Raw genomic sequence first — 18,947 nt, forward strand, 5'->3', positions numbered from 1 at the left:
TTCTAATACCTAAGTTTGCATTAATTTTTAAAAGATGCCCCAGTTGTATTTGCTTCAGGCTTCACAGAACCTAGACCTGCTCCTGAACTTGCCCTAGGGAAGGGGGCAGTGGAGGTGGGGGGCCTGACACCGTGCTCCGAGGGCAGCCCTTCCAGCTTCCTGTCCTGCCCCCACCCCCACTCCAACCCCGAGTGCCGGACACGAGCAATGAGACTGTCATTTTCCACCTCGGGCCTCCGTTCACTCATCTGTACACAGGAGAGTCAGACAAGATGGTTTCTAAGACCCTTTTAGTCTCGAACATTAGAAGACTGGCCACCTTACTAGGACACTGTGGGCACAGGCCCCGCTGGCCGGCTGCTCGCAGGTTGCAGGGACTGGGTCTCACCGGGACCTTTCTCGGGACAAGGCAGCAGGTCCTGAATCCCGTCCCACCCTGGGGGGGCCAAGTCCAGCGCCCGCAGTGACAAGCCCGGATTGGTGTGGGTAGGGGTGGGGCCCTCGAGGGGAGGAGAGCGGCCCTTGCTCTGGGCTGGGGACAGAGCTGTGGGGTGGAGTAAGGGAAATCCACAGACAGTCACGCCTTCTGTGTCCTTCTGCTTTGGTGACCCAGCCCAGTGAGAGAGAGAGAGACCCCACACCTCTGTCTCACTGGTCTCCCCTAAAATGGGGCTGAGCTCCTGGGGATAGCACGGGGCCTGCTCTTTACTGAGCTGGGCGGAGTCGTGGGCGGGGCGTCCTTCTCGTGGGGCATGCGCAGTGGAGACCTGGGTTCAAATCCCAGCTCTCTCGCTGCCTGCCTGTGTGGTTTAAGGCAAATGACTCAGTCTCTCTCAGCCTCAGTTTATCTTTGAAATGGGGGGAGGGGGGACACCTAATATCTACCTTGTAAGATTATTCTAAGGATTAAATGATTAAATGAGATAATGTGTGTGAAGTGCCTGGTACTGGTTGTTACTATTATTCTCTCTACTCTTTGGAAGGGGGAAGTCTCAGGTGCTACCGCCCCCCACCCCGGGGCTCCTGGGAAGCAGAGGGGGGCCAGGCCAGGGGTGAAGGTGAGACTGAGGTCTCAGCAGGGGGCACTGGGAGGACCAGGCACCTTCTGGCTGTGGCCTCATGAGGTGAGCAGCAGAAATGAGAGCCCCTTCCTTCTCCCACCCCCCCTTGCCCAGGGGGGTTCCCTGTTGGGAGGCCTGGAGCCCAGCGGTGAGCGCAGGGCCCTAGCGGCCGATGGAGTAGGCCCCCGAGTCCGTGGACTGCTTCTCCTCCGTGGTCTGCTCGCTGGGGTACACTGGGTTGGCCGAGGCAGCGACCTTCAGCGTCGTCTCGTTCACCTGCAGGCAGAAGGCTGGCACGATCGTGCTCTGACTGTGGGCGAGGACCCCACTGGACAGACTCAGCAGTTGGGGCTTGCGGCCTCGTCTTGAGGGGGCTACAGCAAGTCCGTGTGATCCCAAGACCCCATCCATGCATCTCAAGGGCTAACAGAAGCCAGAGCTAACCCATAGCAGGGTTTGTCCTGCCCCAGAAATGGAGAGGGGACGGTGGATGGACGGCATGGTGACAGTGACGGCCCGTAGAACCCCGCAGTCCTCACAGAACCCTGGCCAAACCCCCTCTTGTCTGGACACCCCCCCCAAGCACTGATGCCCAATGTACTTCCTTTCAGAAGCCCCCAGAAGGTGAGCCACTGAGAACCCCGGGGGTCCAGTGCCCCCCACCCCCGCCCTGGCCTGCTGCCCCTCAGGGACCCTTGCTCACCTCCTCAAACTTCTTGGCTTTGTAGTGGTCAGCCCCCTTGAGGAAGTTGAGCAGGATGATGTCACAGAGGACGGTCCCCTGGAGGAGGAGAGGCAGGGCAGGCCCTGAGTTGCCAGGACAGTGGCCTGGGAGCAGGAGTGGCCTGGGCACCCAGCAGGGCAGGGATGGGGAGAGTCCTCCAGAGACGCCTGATGAGGTCTCTTCTCAGAAAAATGCCCCGGGGGCTTTGTGGACTGTCTTTGCGGCCTGCCTGCTCAGCTCCTGGGGTGAGCCCAGAGCAAAGTGCAAGGGGAGGACTTGGCGGGAGGAGCAGAGGGCGCAGGGGTAGAAGTCCCTGCGAGCCGGGCTCTGTCCCCGGCCAGGCTCTTCGGTCTGTGGGGACCTGGAGTCTCCTCCCCCACCTTCACGGTGAGGAACAGGACCCTGTACTGGGTGGAGCCCCCTGCAGAGGAGAGGCTGCTGAGGACAGATGGACGGACAGATGCAGGGAGCTCCCAGTGACCGGAGATGTTCACGCTCAAGGGCCGACCTAGCAGGGAGGTGCCCAGAGGGGCTGAACTCACCACTCCCACGGAGGTGAAGGCTGCCACGGAGCTAATGATGGTGGGGATGATGTTGAACTTGCCAGCCTGGATGCACAAAGACCGAGGCGAGTGGGCAGGGAGTCCAGCAAGGCAGGGGTGAGGCCAGAGCTGACCCTGGACTCCCAGCCAGAGAGACCAGGAAGCAGCAGGCCCCACCCATTCATGGAACAGGTGCAGAGAAAGGAGGTGTGACTAGCCCAGGGTCTCAGAGCTGGTCAGCGGCAGGACCCTGTTTCCCCTCCGCCCTCCCACCGGGAGCCTCCTCCAAGCCCTGGATTGGTCTGGGTTTCCTCCCCTGTCCCCGTCCCCTGTCCCCTCATCTGCCACGCCCAAGGACTCACATTCCCGTATACCAGCACGTCGAAGCGGATGCCGAAGGCCTTCAGGAGCGTGCGGTACTCGCTGCCATTCTCCAGCTTGTAGTACTTGGCAAACCTGGGGGTCAGAGGCCAAGGTGGGTCCCGCTGTGGACTCCTGCCTGAGCCTGCAGGTCCTCTGTAGCCTAGCACCGTCCCGGACTGAGCAACCCCCACTGATGGGTCGCGAGGACACCGGCACCGGTCCTTCCTGTGTTCTGGGCTGACCCCCTGCACAGGTGTCATCCTGGCAGCTTGTGAAAAGGCAGCTTCCCAGGCCCCACGCTGAACCCACGGAGTCAGCATTCCTGTGGGAGGGGCCTAGGACTCTGCCTCTCAAGTCATTTCCTTCAGTAATGCTGATGAGTGCGCAAGTTTGGGCCAGGCTGGACTCCATGCTGCTTCCATCCTATTTGTTTGGATATCCCAGGAGCCGGCTCACTGCAGGGGCCTCCCTCTCCGCAGGCTTCCCAGCCTGCTTGGGTTCAAAGCCTGGCTCTGCCACTTACCAGCAACCTAACCCTAAGAGGCAAAGAGTTAGAGGAGAGGGGATAAACCATGTTCATGAATATGGTCAGTTATGGTCTGGGGGGTGGGGTGGGGGATAGCAGCAGGGAGTGTCACAGATGAAGGCAAAATGGTCTAAATTCAAGTTGCACCAGCAGGAGAAGGGGATGGGCCCAGGAAGGAAGTCATTTCTAGAAAGAGAGAAGGTCCGAGAACATGGTTCTCCAAAGAGGCCTCTCAGGAGATTTTAAAGAACTTTGCAAAAGAAGCCTCTGGAATGGGCAGAAGGCGCCCAGGAAGCCCTCACGGTGGCTTTCAGGCCGGCCTGAGGCTAGGTAGGTACAGACCACCACCATCTCCATATCCGCCGTGAACAGAGTACCAGGAAATATGCAAACCTCTTAACACACGTAAGCATCTCAGTGAATCTCAGGGAGAAGACAGTGGTGACCCATTTTATAGATGAGAAGACAGAGGAGAGGACACTGGCCTGGGCTGGGATTCTGATCCACACCGACGGCTCCAAGCCCCCTGCTCTTAACCCTGAGCCGTCCGGCCTGTGAGCGCTCAGTGGTCACTAAGGGCACAGGTGGCCCTGGTGCCAGACCCCCAAGCCCTGGTCACTAAGGGCACAGGCGGCCCTGGTGCCAGACCCCCAAACCCTGAGCGCTCAGGGGTCACTAAGGGCACAGGCGGCCCTGGTGCCAGACCCCCAAACCCTGAGCGCTCAGGGGTCACTAAGGGCACAGGCGGCCCTGGTGCCAGACCCCCAAGCCCTGGTCACTAAGGGCACAGGCGGCCCTGGTGCCAGACGCCCAAACCCTGAGCGCTCAGGGGTCACTAAGGGCACAGGCGGCCCTGGTGCCAGACCCCCAAGCCCTGGTCACTAAGGGCACAGGCGGCCCTGGTGCCAGACCCCCAAGCCCTGGTCACTAAGGGCACAGGCGGCCCTGGTGCCAGACCCCCAAACCCTTCTATAGTCTGGGGAACCCAGGCCTGGAGAAAGGCCATGTCTGGGGAAGAGTCACCCTTGTCTGAGATGCGGCCATGGCTGCCCACAGGCCCTGGGCAGGGGGGCAGGGTGGGTCCCGGATGCAGTCTGCATTCCCGTCCATAGGCTGCAGCCGCAACAGTGCTCTGCCATCAACCAGGAGAACAGAGCGAGCGTCGGCATCCCGGGCACTGCCTCTCAGAGCGAGGGCTGACTAAATTTATCTTGGGAAGGGGTGTGAAGGGAACAGGGAGAAAAACCAAAGCGGACTTGGTTTTCCTCCAGCACCTACCTTCCAAGAGGCACCAAGCATGATAAGATCATTATCTCACCCACCACCCACCCCCGAGGAGGCTTGGCAGGGCCGAGTCTCCTCCCGGGAGGAGGGTGGAGGGACCTCGCGCAGGGAGGCGGGAGGGGGCAGGCTGCAGGCAGGAGGGCCCAGGAGTCCTGGCTTCTGCATCCAGTGTGGCCAGTGGGGGTCACAGAATGTGGTCCATCCCTGTGGCAGAGGGGCTCGGTCACGGGTCCGGGTTATCTTCTCTCCTGGCCCGTGGCTGGAGTGTGCTTCCCAGCCCCCCTGCATCTCGCTGGGGCCCCACGGCCAGTTCTTGCCAAAGGAATGTCGAAGGGAACCGTGACCTGCGACCTCTGGGCTGAAGGGATGTCAGAGCAGGGGACCTTCCTCCGCCTCCCTTTCCTCGAGAGCCAGGGGTGGACTCGGGGCTGCAGGGGAGACTGAGTCAGTAGTGGCAGGGACCCGGATCCCTGAGGACTGCGCGGAGCAACCCACCCCACGGACCCGCAGTGCACTGTGCCGTGAGAGAGAAACAGACTTTTGTGTTGGCCATTGAGATGGGGGTCCTTTGTGACAGCAGTTAGAAACGTTGAACCTGTTGCAAACTCTTATAATTTTGTAGCCAGGAAGCCTGAGTTAAAGAATGAGTTAAAACTGAGGACTCGTTGAGTTATTCACGATGTGAGAGATAGAGAGAGAGGGAAAGAGAGAGAGGGAACACCAATCATGCTGGATTCCTAGGAACAAACCCTCTAAGAATGCCCTAGGAGACCAGGGTGTGGTTCTACATCTGTCTTCAACTAGCTTTTGACCCCAGGCAAGTCACTCAACCTCTCTGAGCTTTTTATCTCAACTGGGAGGTGAGAGTGAGGAGGACTGGATGAGACAGTGCCCAGATATGGTAATTAGAGCAAGATATGGTAAGTGCTTAAAGCATGTCCCGTTTCCTTCTCATCCTGAGATCAAGATAAAGTGAAGAAACAGTATCTACATTTTCCTTAACCATTCCGCCTCCTGGCTCCTGGTGATAATACATAGTGTTAGCGGTAACAACAGACGACATATTGGGTGCTTACTACTTGCTGGCATTGTGCTAAGCATTAACTCATTTCACACTCACAGCCACCCCAAGGAACTCACTACTGTTGTGATCCTCACTGAAGAGATGAGTCATCAAGATCAGAGAGGTAAAGCAACTTGTCTAAAGTCACAAAGCCAGTCGTCAAATGCGAGAAGCTGGGATTCAAACTCAGGCAGCCCAGGTCCCCAGCCCAGACTCTTAGCCAGCAATTCAGGGGGTTCTTTGTGTTGCCTGATTTCTGTTAGGTCCTGGCTTGTTTCTTCCAGTTCTCTAGCTGGGGGGCCCCCTTTGCATTTGTAGGGTGGGTCTCACCACCCAGAGTCATTGGCTGGCGTAGAGCAGGAAGAGAGGAGAGCCATGAAATGTCAGAAGGACCCACAACCTTCTCATCTGAAAAGAGGAAAGGCTACTCCATGCCCGGCCTTGCTTTCTCTCATGTCCTCTGACTCCTCCCACTCCAGCTTTGGTTTTTGTTTTTGGTTGGGAAGTGGGGTTGGTGAGAATGACACCACCCTTCTACACCCTGGCGTGGACTCCCAACCTGGCCCAGTGCACCCTCCTAGCCTCATCTGCAGAACGCCCTCCCTGCCATGCCCCTCAAGTGCCGGCCTCGCTACCTGCCTTCCTGTATCTCCCGCACGTGTTTCCTAGAGGTGGGCTTCTGGGCCCCTGCCCCCGCTGTTCTCTTCCTCCCCTCTTTCACCTTGCGAACTCCTATTCACCCGTCAGGGCCCCGCTCAGTGACTTCTCATTCTTTCAAGATTCCACAGATATGTAGAGAGAGCACAGCGACCGCATGCCAGGCACTGTGCTAGGTACTGCCGATACACCGGGAAGCTCTGCTCTCACGAGAGGGAGAGAAATACTAACCATACCCTTCCGTAAATAGCTGAAATTGAACTTCGGGGCTCGGAAGGAGAGGAGCACTGTTCTAAGAGCACAGCCAAGAAAGACATTTGACTGAGGCTAGCAGGACAAGGAAGCCTTCATGTGAAGTAACACCAACGCCGAGGCTCGGAGGGTGGAGGGTGAAAAGGAAGGAAGCCAGAGGTCGGGTGGCCTCCCTGGCTGAGGGAGCCACAGCCCTTCTCAGGGGAAGGGCATGGTGTTCCTGAGGACCCCAGTCCCTGGAAGACGGAGGGCTACGGAAGAGGCACTGTCTGCTCGGCCTCACCTGGCTGGCAGAGCCCACTCGCGTGTGTCTCTTCCCAACTCCATGTGGAGTGGTCTCACACTTGCAGCTTGAAATGGTACACGGTGGAGTATTTACACCATAGCAATCGGCAAACATTACACATGGAGATTTTGTTTTCTTCCTCTTCAGAGAGCCAGTTTCCCCACACTCTGGAAATCCCCCTGGGCTACCTCTCCTGCCTCTGCTAGGGTCCCTGCCACGCCAGACTGCGGTTGGTGATTTGGACTTTTGACTGCGAGTCAGCTCTCACTGTCGCTCTCTGCCCAAGGGCCCAGGGCAGTAATGGCTGCCGGAGGAATACATGAGGTTTTGGAGATTTCGGACCTCTCCCTGACTGAGTTTCACAGTTCTGGCTGCCCGGTTTCCTGCCCCTGACTCTGGCTTCTCCGAAGTCGCCGTGCCCTTTAGGCGGAGCCAGTCCACAGTGGTCAACGGCAGGCAGTTTCTCTCCCAAACGGAAAACATCTGGATCTGGCAGCTGGCTGCGTGGGAAAGCAGGTGCTATTGGTTCGCACCACGGGAAACCAGACCGAGGAGGGGAAATGGGGAAAAGGCAGGGACAGATGTGTGTGGGGCCCTTCCTCCTGCTAAGCACTGCGCTGGAGGCTTCCACAGCCACTGTTTCACTCAGTGGGGGACCTGGTGGCTTAGGGTTTTGCAATGAGCCAGTTCTGGGCTTGAATCCTGGTTTTGCCACTTGAATTCCTTGACACAACCTGGGGCAGATGACTCCCCCTCTCTGCGTCCCAGCTTCCCCCAAATGTGAAAGGGAGAAGACGGCAGAGGCTGAGGGCTGCTGAGTGGACCCAGCGTGTGGCCGGACGTGACGGCCACACAGAACCAGGGCACAGAGCTCTCAGTACCGGACCTAGTGGGCCCCAGGAAACACCGTTAGACTGCACAGCTCACGGTGGGGGGAAGCGCAGCTGGGGTTTGGACTCAGGCTACTGGAACCCCAAGAACCCTGCGGAGGAACGAAAGGAGAGCCCTGCAGCCTCGGGGCAGGGAGCCGGTGGCACGGTGCCTGCGGGAACAGCGAGCAGCTGCGGCAGGTGCAGGCGCACGGCTGGGGCGGCCTTGACGCCCCGACTGTCAGAGGAGACAGCAGAGCCCAGGCGGCGCTGGGAGGGAAGGGGAAGCGAGCCTGGGAGGGGGGCTGGGGCCGCCAGGCTGGGAGGGCCACCTGAGCCCGGGCATTTGAAGAAAGGGCTGAGTCCAGTGTGCCAGCTACTCTCCACTGGCCCGTAACCCTGCCTCTGGCCTCGGGTGTCCTGCAGGCTGACCTCTACGGGGGCGTTCCTGACCACCTTCCCCTCTGGTTTCCGGGGGCGTCCGGTCAACGGGAGGACCTGGCTGGGGACCAGAGGGGAGAAGGGCAGGTGGGGTATTTATTCCGCCCACTGCGTCCCCACGGTGCCTGCGTCACTGAGACTGCTGCCCCTGCCAGGACCCCGCTCTCTGCCGCGCCCGCAGCTCCTGCTGGCTGTGGGGCCGGGCGGGAGGGGGCCAGAGGGCACCGCAGGGCACCGCAGCCCAGGGTGTCAGGCCCCGGGACTCAGCTTCCCTGCACACGAATTTCTTCCAAGCCCCAGCTGAGGAGGCTCCCCTTCAGGGCCCTCACTGGGACATCGGCCCCGTGACCAGACAGGACACCCCCAACATGGGACCCACTCGAACGAGTCTCGGGCCTGAGAGAGCTGAGACACTTCCGAGTGTGAGGGAGTGGGTGTGGTGTGTGTGTGTGTGGGGGGGGAGTGTGCATGATCCCTCGTGCCACCAGCAGCAATAGACAAAGCGTGAGTAGTACAGGCGTCAATTAGCATAATAAATCGTTCCTCGGAGGAGGCAGTGTGGAAGCTCCATTCGGTGTGATAGGTCTATAAATAATAGTGCCTGCCTCAGCAGTCTGCCTTCCCAAAGCCCTTCCTCAGGGACCCACTTGCACTGACTCAGGCTTTTAGAGCCTGAAGGGGTTAGTGATGATCGCCCTGAACCAGCCCATTTCACAGAGGAGGAAACTGAGGCCCACTGAGGGGATGAGACTTGCTCAGAACCACACTGAGAGCACTCGGGTCAAGCCTGAACCACAGTGCGCAAGTCCCTTGACCCAGAGCCTGGGCCTTCTCTGTTTCACGTCTGCTTCCTCTGACTCATCCTTGGATTACCCCAGCATGAGATATATTTATTTTCTATAAATATTTGCTATTTGGGTTTAGGTTTATTATTTGCACTAGATCACAGGAACTGGTCTTGTTCCTATGGTCTCTGTATTGGAAAAGGTCTTCACAGTCCTCCTCACACTAGCTGCAAGACGTTTCCTGCTGCTGCTTGTTTACCTCCAGTGACAGGGAACTCACTACCTGCAGGAGCACCCCAATTTCAGCTTTGGGTAACTCCAACAGTTAGAAGTGCTTCCCCACGCTGAGCTGACATTTGCAGCAGGCGGCAGCCCTAAACGCTTGCTGAATGGAGAAGGTTTTTTATCACGATGTACAAATCCCTTGGAAGCTCTCAGACATCTGTTTAGAAACGATCCCATAGAGTGGTGGAGATTCCTCCCTAAAGCAGGGACATGTAACTGTTACAGCAGCAGAGAAAACAGCATCACGCTTCGGGGATCCGGGTTGGACCTGCAAGGGAAAACTTGGGCCTGGAATTCGGGTTTCTCAGTGAAGGAGGTGGTGTTCTCGGCAGAGCTTTCTGCCTGGTGGGAAATCATCCTGCCAGCCGAAATGTAGTTTTACAGTTGATTTTATACTGATAGGAAAATACCTCCTGGCAGACTCACCGCATGGGGGTTGGGCAGCAGCCCTGAGCAAGCTGGGACTCCGCCTGTTAGAGAAGGGCCCCACGCCATATTTATTTACTCACATTCTAGGAACCCTGTCAACCTCAAAGACAGACATTTCAAAAATGGTTTGTTGTTGATCCTTAAAAAAAAAAAGTATTACTACTAATTTATCTTTAATGAGGCAGAGAAAGATCAATGGAAGCAGAGCTAGATGTCCCTGAGAGCCAGGTTACTACTGGCTACTCCAGGGAAAGATCTTTTGGGCCTCATTTTCCTCGTCTGTAAAATGGGGGTAACTGCACCGGTCCTACCTGAATAACGGTGGTCGTGAGCACAGGCTCTAGAGCTTGGCTGCCAGGGTCTGGGTTCCAGCTGCAGCACTATTTGCTGTGTGGCCTCGGGCACATAAATAAATGAAGCTTCTGAGCTTCCGATTTCCGGCTATAACATTCTCCCTCTCCACACGATGAGATATTCTGCAAAGCGCACTTGCTAAGTTCCGAGCTCTCTGGGAAGCTCTTCGTGGGTGTTAGCTGATATTTTCTACCGATAGTGCTGGCTGTTGTGAGGATTCAACAGACATACACATTATACTGGGCTGTGTAAATTCAAGGTCGTTCTAACTGCCGCGTCTGCCACCATCACCTAAAGGGAGTGAAGAGGAAGATGGTGGAGAAGTCAGGCGGATATGCCCCAGGAACCGAGAGGGCCTTCAAGGGTCTGTGTGGTGACGGGTGGAAATGGCTGCTGTTGACACGTATTCTCTGGCTCTTGGAAGGAGAGAAAAGCCCAGATTGCAGAATACAGGAGCAAAGCCAAGGGCTCCCTTCGACTCCGTCTCTGTCGGTTGGCCTAAGATCTCGCTGATCCGCACGTTTCCGCGTGGAAGCAGCTCAGGTGCCAAACCTAATCTCCGCGCTCGCTCCGCGAGAGCTGCCGTGGGCGCCGTTCCCGCGCGGAACGATCACCACAAACACTGACAGCACCCGGGACATCCAGCAGCCGGGCGGGCGAGCGCTCTCTCCCCCAGACGCCACGGGAGGGGATCCAAAACCGCGGTGCCTTTTAGGAGCCAAGCTGTGTCTCAGGAGCGAGAATCAGACATGGCGAGGCGCGCCATTTTGCTTCTTCTCTCTCCTCATTCCAGCAGTCGCTACCGGGTTTATCTCCTAGAGCCGCTTGTTTATTTTTTGCAAGGAATATGCTGGTGGAAGGTTTGCTAGAGGCAACGGCTATAGATCAGGTCACTGGGTCTGAGCCCTGATGTACCCCTTAACTAGGCTGTGTGATCTTGGGCAAGTCTCAAACTCTTTCTCAGCTTCCTGGGGAGGATGGGGGTGCGGGTGGGGTTGGCAATGAGCTGTCCATCCCGTCAAAAATAGGTGTGAATTCCCGGCCAGGGCACACAGGAGAAGCGCCCATTTGCTTCTCCACCCCTCCGCCGCACTTTCCTCTCTGTCTCTCTCTTCCCCTCCCGCAGCCAAGGCTCCATTGGAGCAAAGATGGCCCGGGCGCTGGGGATGGCTCTGTGGCCTCTGCCCCAGGCGCTAGAGTGGCTCTGGTCGCAATATGGTGACGCCCAGGATGGGCAGAGCATCGCCCCCTGGTGGGCAGAGCATCGCCCCTGGTGGGCGTGCCGGGTGGATCCCGGTCGGGCGCATGCGGGAGTCTGTCTGACTATCTCTCCCCGTTTCCAGCTTCAGAAAAATGAAAAAAAAAAAAAAAAAAATAGGTGTGAAAGGGCTGGAGAGGCTCTTAATCTGAGGTGTAGGGATAGGCTTTGAAAGGCCTTCCAAGTCTGGGAGTTTTATGCCACGTAAATACAAACGCAGAGCAGGAAACTGACCTCACTGGCCAGAAGCTCAGGTCCTGAAGGGAGCAGACAGAAGTGAAGGGGCTTTCTAGGCCATTACACTGTACCTGTCCGTTTTTCTTGGAGTTATTACTCTGAGGATGTATTTATATCTTATCTGTAGAAATAAAGTATCCTTTAAAAAAAGAAATTGCTGACAATGTTGCTCGTGGCTGTGACTACTGGCATGTTTTCTTGGGCAGCAAATGGTGCTGCTTTCAAGGCAGGGTGTACGGGAGTTAGAGACCTCCAAAGGTTAATGCCAGGCTGTGATTTCATGAATGAAAGTTGTTAGAGCTGACTGGTCCTGGACAGTGGGGCTCCTCCCTTCCTCCCCCACCCTGCCCTCAGCTGCTGCCCGGCTTCTGGGCTTCTGGCTTTACAGGGCCCCGCTGGGCCCCAGCTCTTGTCCGGCTGCCCTGTACTAGCTCTGTCTCCAAGTCAGTCGCTGCTTCCTGCCTTCGCCCCTTCAGACCCGGGGAGGTCACCAGGGCCCTGTCCCTGGCCCTGGGCTCCACAAGATCCTTTGTGGCATCCCTACACCCTGCCCACACCTCAGAAACAGTCCCTTTATTAAACTCTCCTCAAATTACCCAATTTGCATGTGCCATCTGTTTCCTGCTGGGACCCTGACTGATATTTTTAATTTGTCTTTGTACCATCTCTGCCTCTACACTCACACATGCCCACATTTATTCACTGACACACTCATGCGCACACACTCACCTGCTCACGCAACGGACACGGTCACTCCCAGACACATACCCACGCTTACACACATACTCACACTCACCCACAAACACACACCCCCACTCGCAAACTCACACTCAGTACTCACTACAGTGCCTGCTCCCAGCACTGGGGGCTGCAGTGCTGCGGTTAAATCCCGCCCTGGGGAACGGAGGGTCCACGCGCGATGCAGGCACCAGCCCTGCCATTGGGGTGCCTGTCACCTGTGTACCAGCTCTCAGTTTCAGAAATGCTGCGCTTTGTCCATTGCTAATCCAGACTAACGCACCAACTGCACACTCTCAAGGTAGATGGAAAGAGGCTTCATTAAAATACCATGTTAAAAAACAAAAGCAAGTTAAAGCAGCCCCTGGGATCTTGAGCCACGCAGAATAGACTCAGGAGGAAAAGGAAATCTTCCCACCACATTTTGGGTAGGTAGGGACCTATGCGAACCTTCAGATCACACAACGATTAGTTGAGATGGACAGCACCAGGTACTTTGGGTGAGGGTTGAAGGCAGACATGTTTTGGCTCAAAACAAGTCATCTTTACAGTAATTTGAGGCCCTCCAGTGATGGTGATGGACAGGCCACTTTGTGAAGCCGCCCCTTTGTCTAGGGCTGTGTTGCAGAGAGAGGCATTGTAGGAGTTGGGGGCAAATGACCTCTAAGACGACTCTAAGATGCCCCCGTGACCTTGAGCACGTCATTCCCCCTTTGAAGTCTCTACTTCCTCATCTGCAGAATGACTGCCTCTGTCTTGGTGTCTTCAAGGCGGCTTCGACAGCTACAGACTCTCTACATCTCTGATTCTGCCAGCAAAGAGTCTTAAAAACCGACGGGGGGTGGGGGGTGTTGGAAAGGAGCTGCAGAAGTAATTAGTGACGGGAATGCGAATGCTGGCTGCCGCTGGAAGTCTGAGTTTGCATATTTAAGCAAGGCTGCATCTTGGCTGGATGATTCCATTTCCTCCAGAGCAAAAGGCACAAACAGCAGGATGCAGCAAACCCTGGCCTCTGGGGGACAAAGGGCCAGGCTCTGAACTGTGCCCCCCTCAGCCGCTAGTCCTCTAGCCACCCTGGACCTCAGGTTCTTCTTTGGGGACAAAGGTCTCAAGCTCATAGGCATGTTTTTCTGAGGATTAACAAGTGTCAATGTCCCTAGCCTTCCTGGTTGGGGTGAAGAGCACCCTGGCTCCCATGTTTATCAGCTCTGTGACCTTGGGAACTTGATTTAAATCTGCAGGCCACAGTTTTCTCACCTGCGAAGTGGGGGGATTGTAGCACCTCCCTTGCAAACGGGGGGGGGGCAGCGGACCAAAGCACACAACGCACTTTGCACACAGGGTGCCCAGCCTGTGCCCGCTAACAAGCGTTAACAAGGAGCCTGTGCAATTCTCAGGAGCAGCCTGTGTTGAACCCATCCCAGGAACTGCTCCGTGACCCACGCTGACCCTGGCTGTGGCCCTTTTCCTGTCATCCTAGGGTTCTAAAAGGTGGCCTGGCCGGTTGGCTCAGTGGTAGAGCGTTGGCTTGCTGTGTGGATGTCCCAAGTTCGATTCCCGGTCAGGGCACACAGGAGAAGAGACCATCTGCTTCTCCACCTCCCTCCCTCCCCCCCACCCTCTCTTTCTCTCTCTCTCCTCCTAGCCATGGCTCAATTGGTTTGAGCACATTGGCCCTGGGGGCTGAGGATGGCTCTCACCTCAGGTGCTAAAAATAGCTCGGTTGTGAACATGGGCCCTAGATGGGCAAAGCATTGGCCCCAGACGGGGGTCGCCAGGTGGATCCTGGTCAGGGCACATGTGGGAGTCTGTCTCACTATCTCCTCTCCTCTCACTTGGAAAAGAAGAAAGGGTGGGCTCTTAGCTTAGCCTTGGGTGTCTGGTTGGTGCTAGTAGTTTGGAGGCAGCATGAAGGAGGGTGGATGGACACCCTAGGCAGGGCCCTCTGCTTGCCAAGGCTGTCAGATACTCTCCTACGCTGGTGCTGTTCCTTTGGAAAGTCTTTTAAACCACAAGGATCAAATTAGGCCTGGAGGTCTTTGGTGAGGGGATCCGGTCAGACGGTTTCCTAGGCCCCCGGGGGAATTATGCTCCCAGGATCCTTAGGGATCCTCACTCAGCTCTGTCTTCCCAAAGACAAGCTTCCTTAGAGCCAGCTCTGCCTCGTGTCCTGCAGCCCCTAGGGGAGGTGTGCGTGCACGAGCCATAGCGCACTGACCGGGAGATCAAGCACTCCTAACCGAGTCTTCCCGAAATGAAAGACATTGTTCTAAAACTGTATGACCCCACCAGCCGGGGTCTTCCCAATGGTTACATCCTCTTCATAAGCTTTCCTGCCAAGTAAGTTATTTGGAGGGTTGAAGAATTCCCAGTGGCCAGAGGGAAGTTATGAAGATGAAAACCTGCATTTTAGATCATGAGAATTTTATTAATATGTTACTATTTTAAGCCACCATACAAAATCCTTTGTATTGATTTCAGTGTGATGTACCCGACTGAATAAATATGCCAATTTCTGCCAGGGAGCCAAACAGTATTTTTAACCTACTTTAAAATATGTGTTGTTTCCTATGATTTTTTAAAGTTTGGAGTTGATTATGAAAGCCACTTTCAAATTTTAAAAAACCCTTCTTTCCAGAGATTATACATGCATATTTTAAACGATTAAATATAAAGCTTAATCGGATGGGTAACTAACTACCTTTTCAAGCTACAAAGAAAGGTAAAAAGAAAAAAGGTGAAATAATTTTTTTTTTCTTATGTATATCATTCTGTTGGAAAATATCGCTACAACAAAGGAAATCTGAGTAACAGTTCTCTGCACATATAACTGAAATATAATCTTATACGGGTTTTTCCCCCCATCACTGCCTATTTAGTCAATCAGTCTGCGGATAACACTGTGTCCTTAGGTCAGAGACGTCAGGATATTCAAAATGTAAGGGAAAAACAGAGCAGAGAGCTAAGGCTCTTTAGACCTTGGCTGATGGGATACTCGAGGTACTAACGATGCTATTGCCCTTTCGTGGCTGGGGAATGAGGAGGGGAGAAGGTCAAGGGCTTGCTGAAGGGGTTTCAGCTGGTTCCAAAGAGCTTCTCCTGGGTTCTTCTCTTTCCCTCGCTTCACAGTGGGAGGGAGGAGAGGGGAGACCCCTCGTGTCTCAGGCCACTGGGAACATCAACTAGATGGTATTAAGGACTGGTTCGAGTTCTTATTGGGAAAGGCACTTAAGAACTAATGACCGTTGTCGTTATTTGCGACTCAAATGAAATTTCCTGGTTCTGGACAGAAATACAAAATTTCCACCCAGCAAGATGATGCCAGCCAGTGCCCCTGCTTTGCGGCGCGAGGACCCTTAGGAGATGCAGGCGCAAAGAAGGAAAGGGGTGACCTAGGAGAGACTTAGGCTCATTGCGGCCTGGGAGCCGCAGCGCAAACCCGGCTCAGAACCGCAGAATCCCACATTGCAGGAGCCCCGGGCCAGGCGGCCTCACCACCGACCGACCCACCGACCAGAAGCTCGAGTCCTTGGCACGGCCCCCCTGTGACGGCAGCCCTGACCTCCCGGGATGGTCTGACGCCCAGAGGCTGACTGTTGGAAAACCCTTTCTAATTCTGAGCAGACACCTGACCGGGGAACACGGGACCTTTTCTCGCCAATGTACCTTGAGGCTTCAGGGGTGGTTCTGACAATGATGGCCCATCCCCGCATTACCTGAAGTTGTAGCCCGGCGACACGCTGCTCTTCTGGGAGACGCCGTCCAGTCGGGTGAAGGAGTATTTGGGGATGCACTGGTCCCAGGCCTTGTCCAAGTCGCACACCCAGCCGATCTTAATGCCCAGAACTCCGCCCTGGAGAAAGGGGCCAGGTTTGAGCGCCCCCACAGCCCTGCTCGTCCCTGTCCTCAGCCAGGGTGGGGCGGGGGCGGGTGACAAATAGACCAGTGATTTCTTTGCATTCTTTAAGTGGAGGATGCAGGTGGGGACAGAAAAAAGCCACCTTGTTGTCACGGGTGGCTCAGTACACAAGTCCTGGAGCTCAGGGAGAGAGCCCTCGAGCCTGTAGACCAGGGGTCCCCAAACTTTTTACACAGGGGCCCAGTTCACTGTCCCTCAGACCGTTGGAGGGCCGGACTATAAAAAAACCTATGAACAAATCCCTATGCACACTGCACAAATCTTATTTTAAAGTAAAAAAACAAAATGGGAGCAAATACAATATTTAAAATAAAGAACAAGTAAGTTTAAATCAACAAACTGACCAGTATTTCAATGGGAACTATGCTCCTCTCACTGACCACCAATGAAAGAGCTGCCCCCTTCCGGAAGTGCGGCAGGGGCCGGATAAATGGCCTCAGGGGGCCGCATGTGGCCCGCAGGCCATAGTTTGGGGACCCCTGCTGTAGACCCTGCTTTTGGTATCTCCAGTCCCTTAACTAACAGCACTGGAGAAAGTGGCCACAGACCCACCTTTCAGAGCTCTGAGGCCTCTCTGTCTGCAGGAGGCGTGCAAAGACGGAAATGGGAAACGGGGCTTGGGGGAGGGTGGGGGAGGGGGGCAGGACCGCTCAGAGGGAGGGTGGGGGAGGGGGGCAGGACTGCTCGGGACAGGTGCGAGCGGAGGGTGGGGGGGCCAAGCCGGTGGCAGGCCTGGGAGGCCCCCGCCACCACTAGGTGGCGCTGCCTCACGGCTGCTCTGCTACCCCTGCGTCCCCACTGCCCGCTAAGGGGTCCCCAAATCCGTGGAAGAGCGGCTATGTCCTCACCGTGCTGGCCAGTTTAGCAAAATCCTGCCCGGCAAACTTGACCACATCCCCCACCCGCAAGATGGGGCAGAAGGGGGCCTTGTCAGGGTGGAAGCGGCAGGTCTTCAAGTCGTTGGCGGTCAGATTGGGAGGGAGGTTCCCCCTGAGAGGAGGGAGAAAGGAGAGAGGTGAGGCCCACTGTCCAGGTGGGGACAGTCCGGCTCGAGGTTTTCTCCAGCCTCCCAGAGCCTCAGGGCCCTCCCCGGCCCAGACAGGGGGTCTGGGACCTCATCTCTTGGACACTCGCCACCTCCCTGCATCCTTCCTGTAACTCCCATCACCTTCCCTCCCGTCTCAGGGTCATGAGTGTTCAGGGCTAATGTCCCTCAGCTCCCAGCTGGCAGAGAAACTGGCCCCGGAGTCCACCCGAGAGTCGGTGGTCGGGGCTGGCTGGCAGAGCCGGCCCAGGGCCCCCGGGGAGCCGGGGAAGAGCGGGAGTACCGTGGGGAGCGGTGTCACCCTCTGAAAGGGAGGCGGCAGGGGGGCGGGTGCCCTGCCCCTCGGCCTTGGGGAGGAGCAAGGACTCACTTCTCAAAGTTGAAGAGGGGGAACCGGATGCTGTTCTTGATGAAAATAGTGAAGTTCTCGGCTTCCATCATGACAGGCCTGTGGGTGAGACCAGAAGGAAGCAGATGGGAATGGGGCGCTCTCCCCGGGGGCCCCCTTTCCCGGTGGGCAGCTCCCAGCCGCATGTGGTCATGGCCTCTCTGGGTCCCAGGGCCAGAGGGACAGCAGGAGGGCAGGTGAGATGAACTGAGGAAGGTGCGATGCTGCGGCCACGTCCCCGCCCCAGGGGACATGACTGGCGGGTGCCCACAGGGTGCCCTGTGCGCTCAGAGGGGCAGAGCTGCCCACAGTGGCGAAGGAGAGCTGGGGAGGGGGTGGGGGCTCTTCCCGTCCAGCTCCGGTCCTCACATTTCCACCGTGTCCACTTCGGAAGGGCACCAGCCCTGGATCTCACAGGTCCGGAGCCCAGAGCTGTAATTCACGCAGCGGCCGGTGAGGATCCCTGAGAGGGTGGGACACAGTGCTTGTACTTGTGCGACTCTGCTACGTCCTTCCCCTACCCCACCACCTTCCTCATCAGATTCCTCCAACACGCACACGCACACACACGCACGCACACACGCACATGCACACACATGTGCACACACGCACACACACGCGCACATGCACACGCACATGCACACATGCACACACACGCACATACGCATGCACGCACACACATACGCGCACACACATGCACACACACACGCACGCACATGCACGCACACGCAGATCCTGCAGGTGCAGGGGAAGGACAGGCAGGGCAAGGGAGGTCTGCTGGGGTCAAGAGTCCCGCAGGGCCCTCCCCCCCTCCCTCCCCAGGCCTGGGCCAAGCCCTCCTCTTGCAGGGTCCCCGTGTTCCCCAGTCACCGACACTGAGTGTTGCTTCTGCTTTTCCTTCTGCCAGAGGCCCCTGTTGAAGCACCTCCAGCGCCTAAGCCTGCCCATCCTTCAGGGCCCGTCTCAAATGTCTCTGCCTCTAGGAAGCCATTTGGGACCTCTTCTGGCTTCCACAGCACCTCCCTGATGTCACCTTCCACCTCCTGACACATCTGTCTGTCACTCCCATCCCGGGATTGGGAACTCCTCTGGGGGTGTCCCACTGCCACTTTGGGGTTGTGAGGCGGAGGGGAAGGGGCTCCACTCACCTCCACCTGGGAAGCGGTCAGGCGCACACTGGCTGTCTGATACACAGCGGTACTTGTCCTCGCTCTGTGGGGAGACAGATCTGCGGGTGGGTGAAGGGCCCTGGGATGGCCCCTTGGTGCTCACTGCCTCCCCAGAGCCGGTGGCCTCTGGGCGGTGGATGTCAGGCCAGGGCCACAGCTCTAAGGCCGCACCTTATACCTCTGCTTACACCCACACCCCTCCCTGCCACTGCTCACCCCTCCAGAGTTTTCTTACTTGACCTTCATCCAACCTCCCTCCTCCTCTCCCTCCC

At 56.7% G+C, this 18,947-nt stretch overlaps 1 protein-coding gene across 1 annotated transcript in view; it reads right to left on the bottom strand.

Moving 5' to 3' along the window:
* Positions 1-936: 936 nt before the first annotated feature.
* The window catches only part of P2RX3 (purinergic receptor P2X 3), a 28,544-nt gene continuing 10,533 nt past the window's right edge, over positions 937-18,947 (bottom strand). The window contains exons 4-12 of the mRNA XM_066360436.1: positions 18,655-18,718; positions 17,876-17,969; positions 17,489-17,566; positions 16,922-17,063; positions 15,871-16,007; positions 2,690-2,783; positions 2,328-2,393; positions 1,765-1,842; positions 937-1,337 (exon numbers count right to left, since the gene is read on the bottom strand). Coding sequence (XP_066216533.1) covers positions 1,224-1,337; positions 1,765-1,842; positions 2,328-2,393; positions 2,690-2,783; positions 15,871-16,007; positions 16,922-17,063; positions 17,489-17,566; positions 17,876-17,969; positions 18,655-18,718 — 867 coding nt within the window. The 3' untranslated portion in view covers positions 937-1,223. The remainder of the gene's footprint in view (positions 1,338-1,764; positions 1,843-2,327; positions 2,394-2,689; positions 2,784-15,870; positions 16,008-16,921; positions 17,064-17,488; positions 17,567-17,875; positions 17,970-18,654; positions 18,719-18,947) is intronic.

The sequence above is a fragment of the Saccopteryx leptura genome, chromosome 1, assembly GCF_036850995.1.
Source record: "Saccopteryx leptura isolate mSacLep1 chromosome 1, mSacLep1_pri_phased_curated, whole genome shotgun sequence".
Classification (NCBI taxonomy): domain Eukaryota; kingdom Metazoa; phylum Chordata; class Mammalia; order Chiroptera; family Emballonuridae; genus Saccopteryx; species Saccopteryx leptura.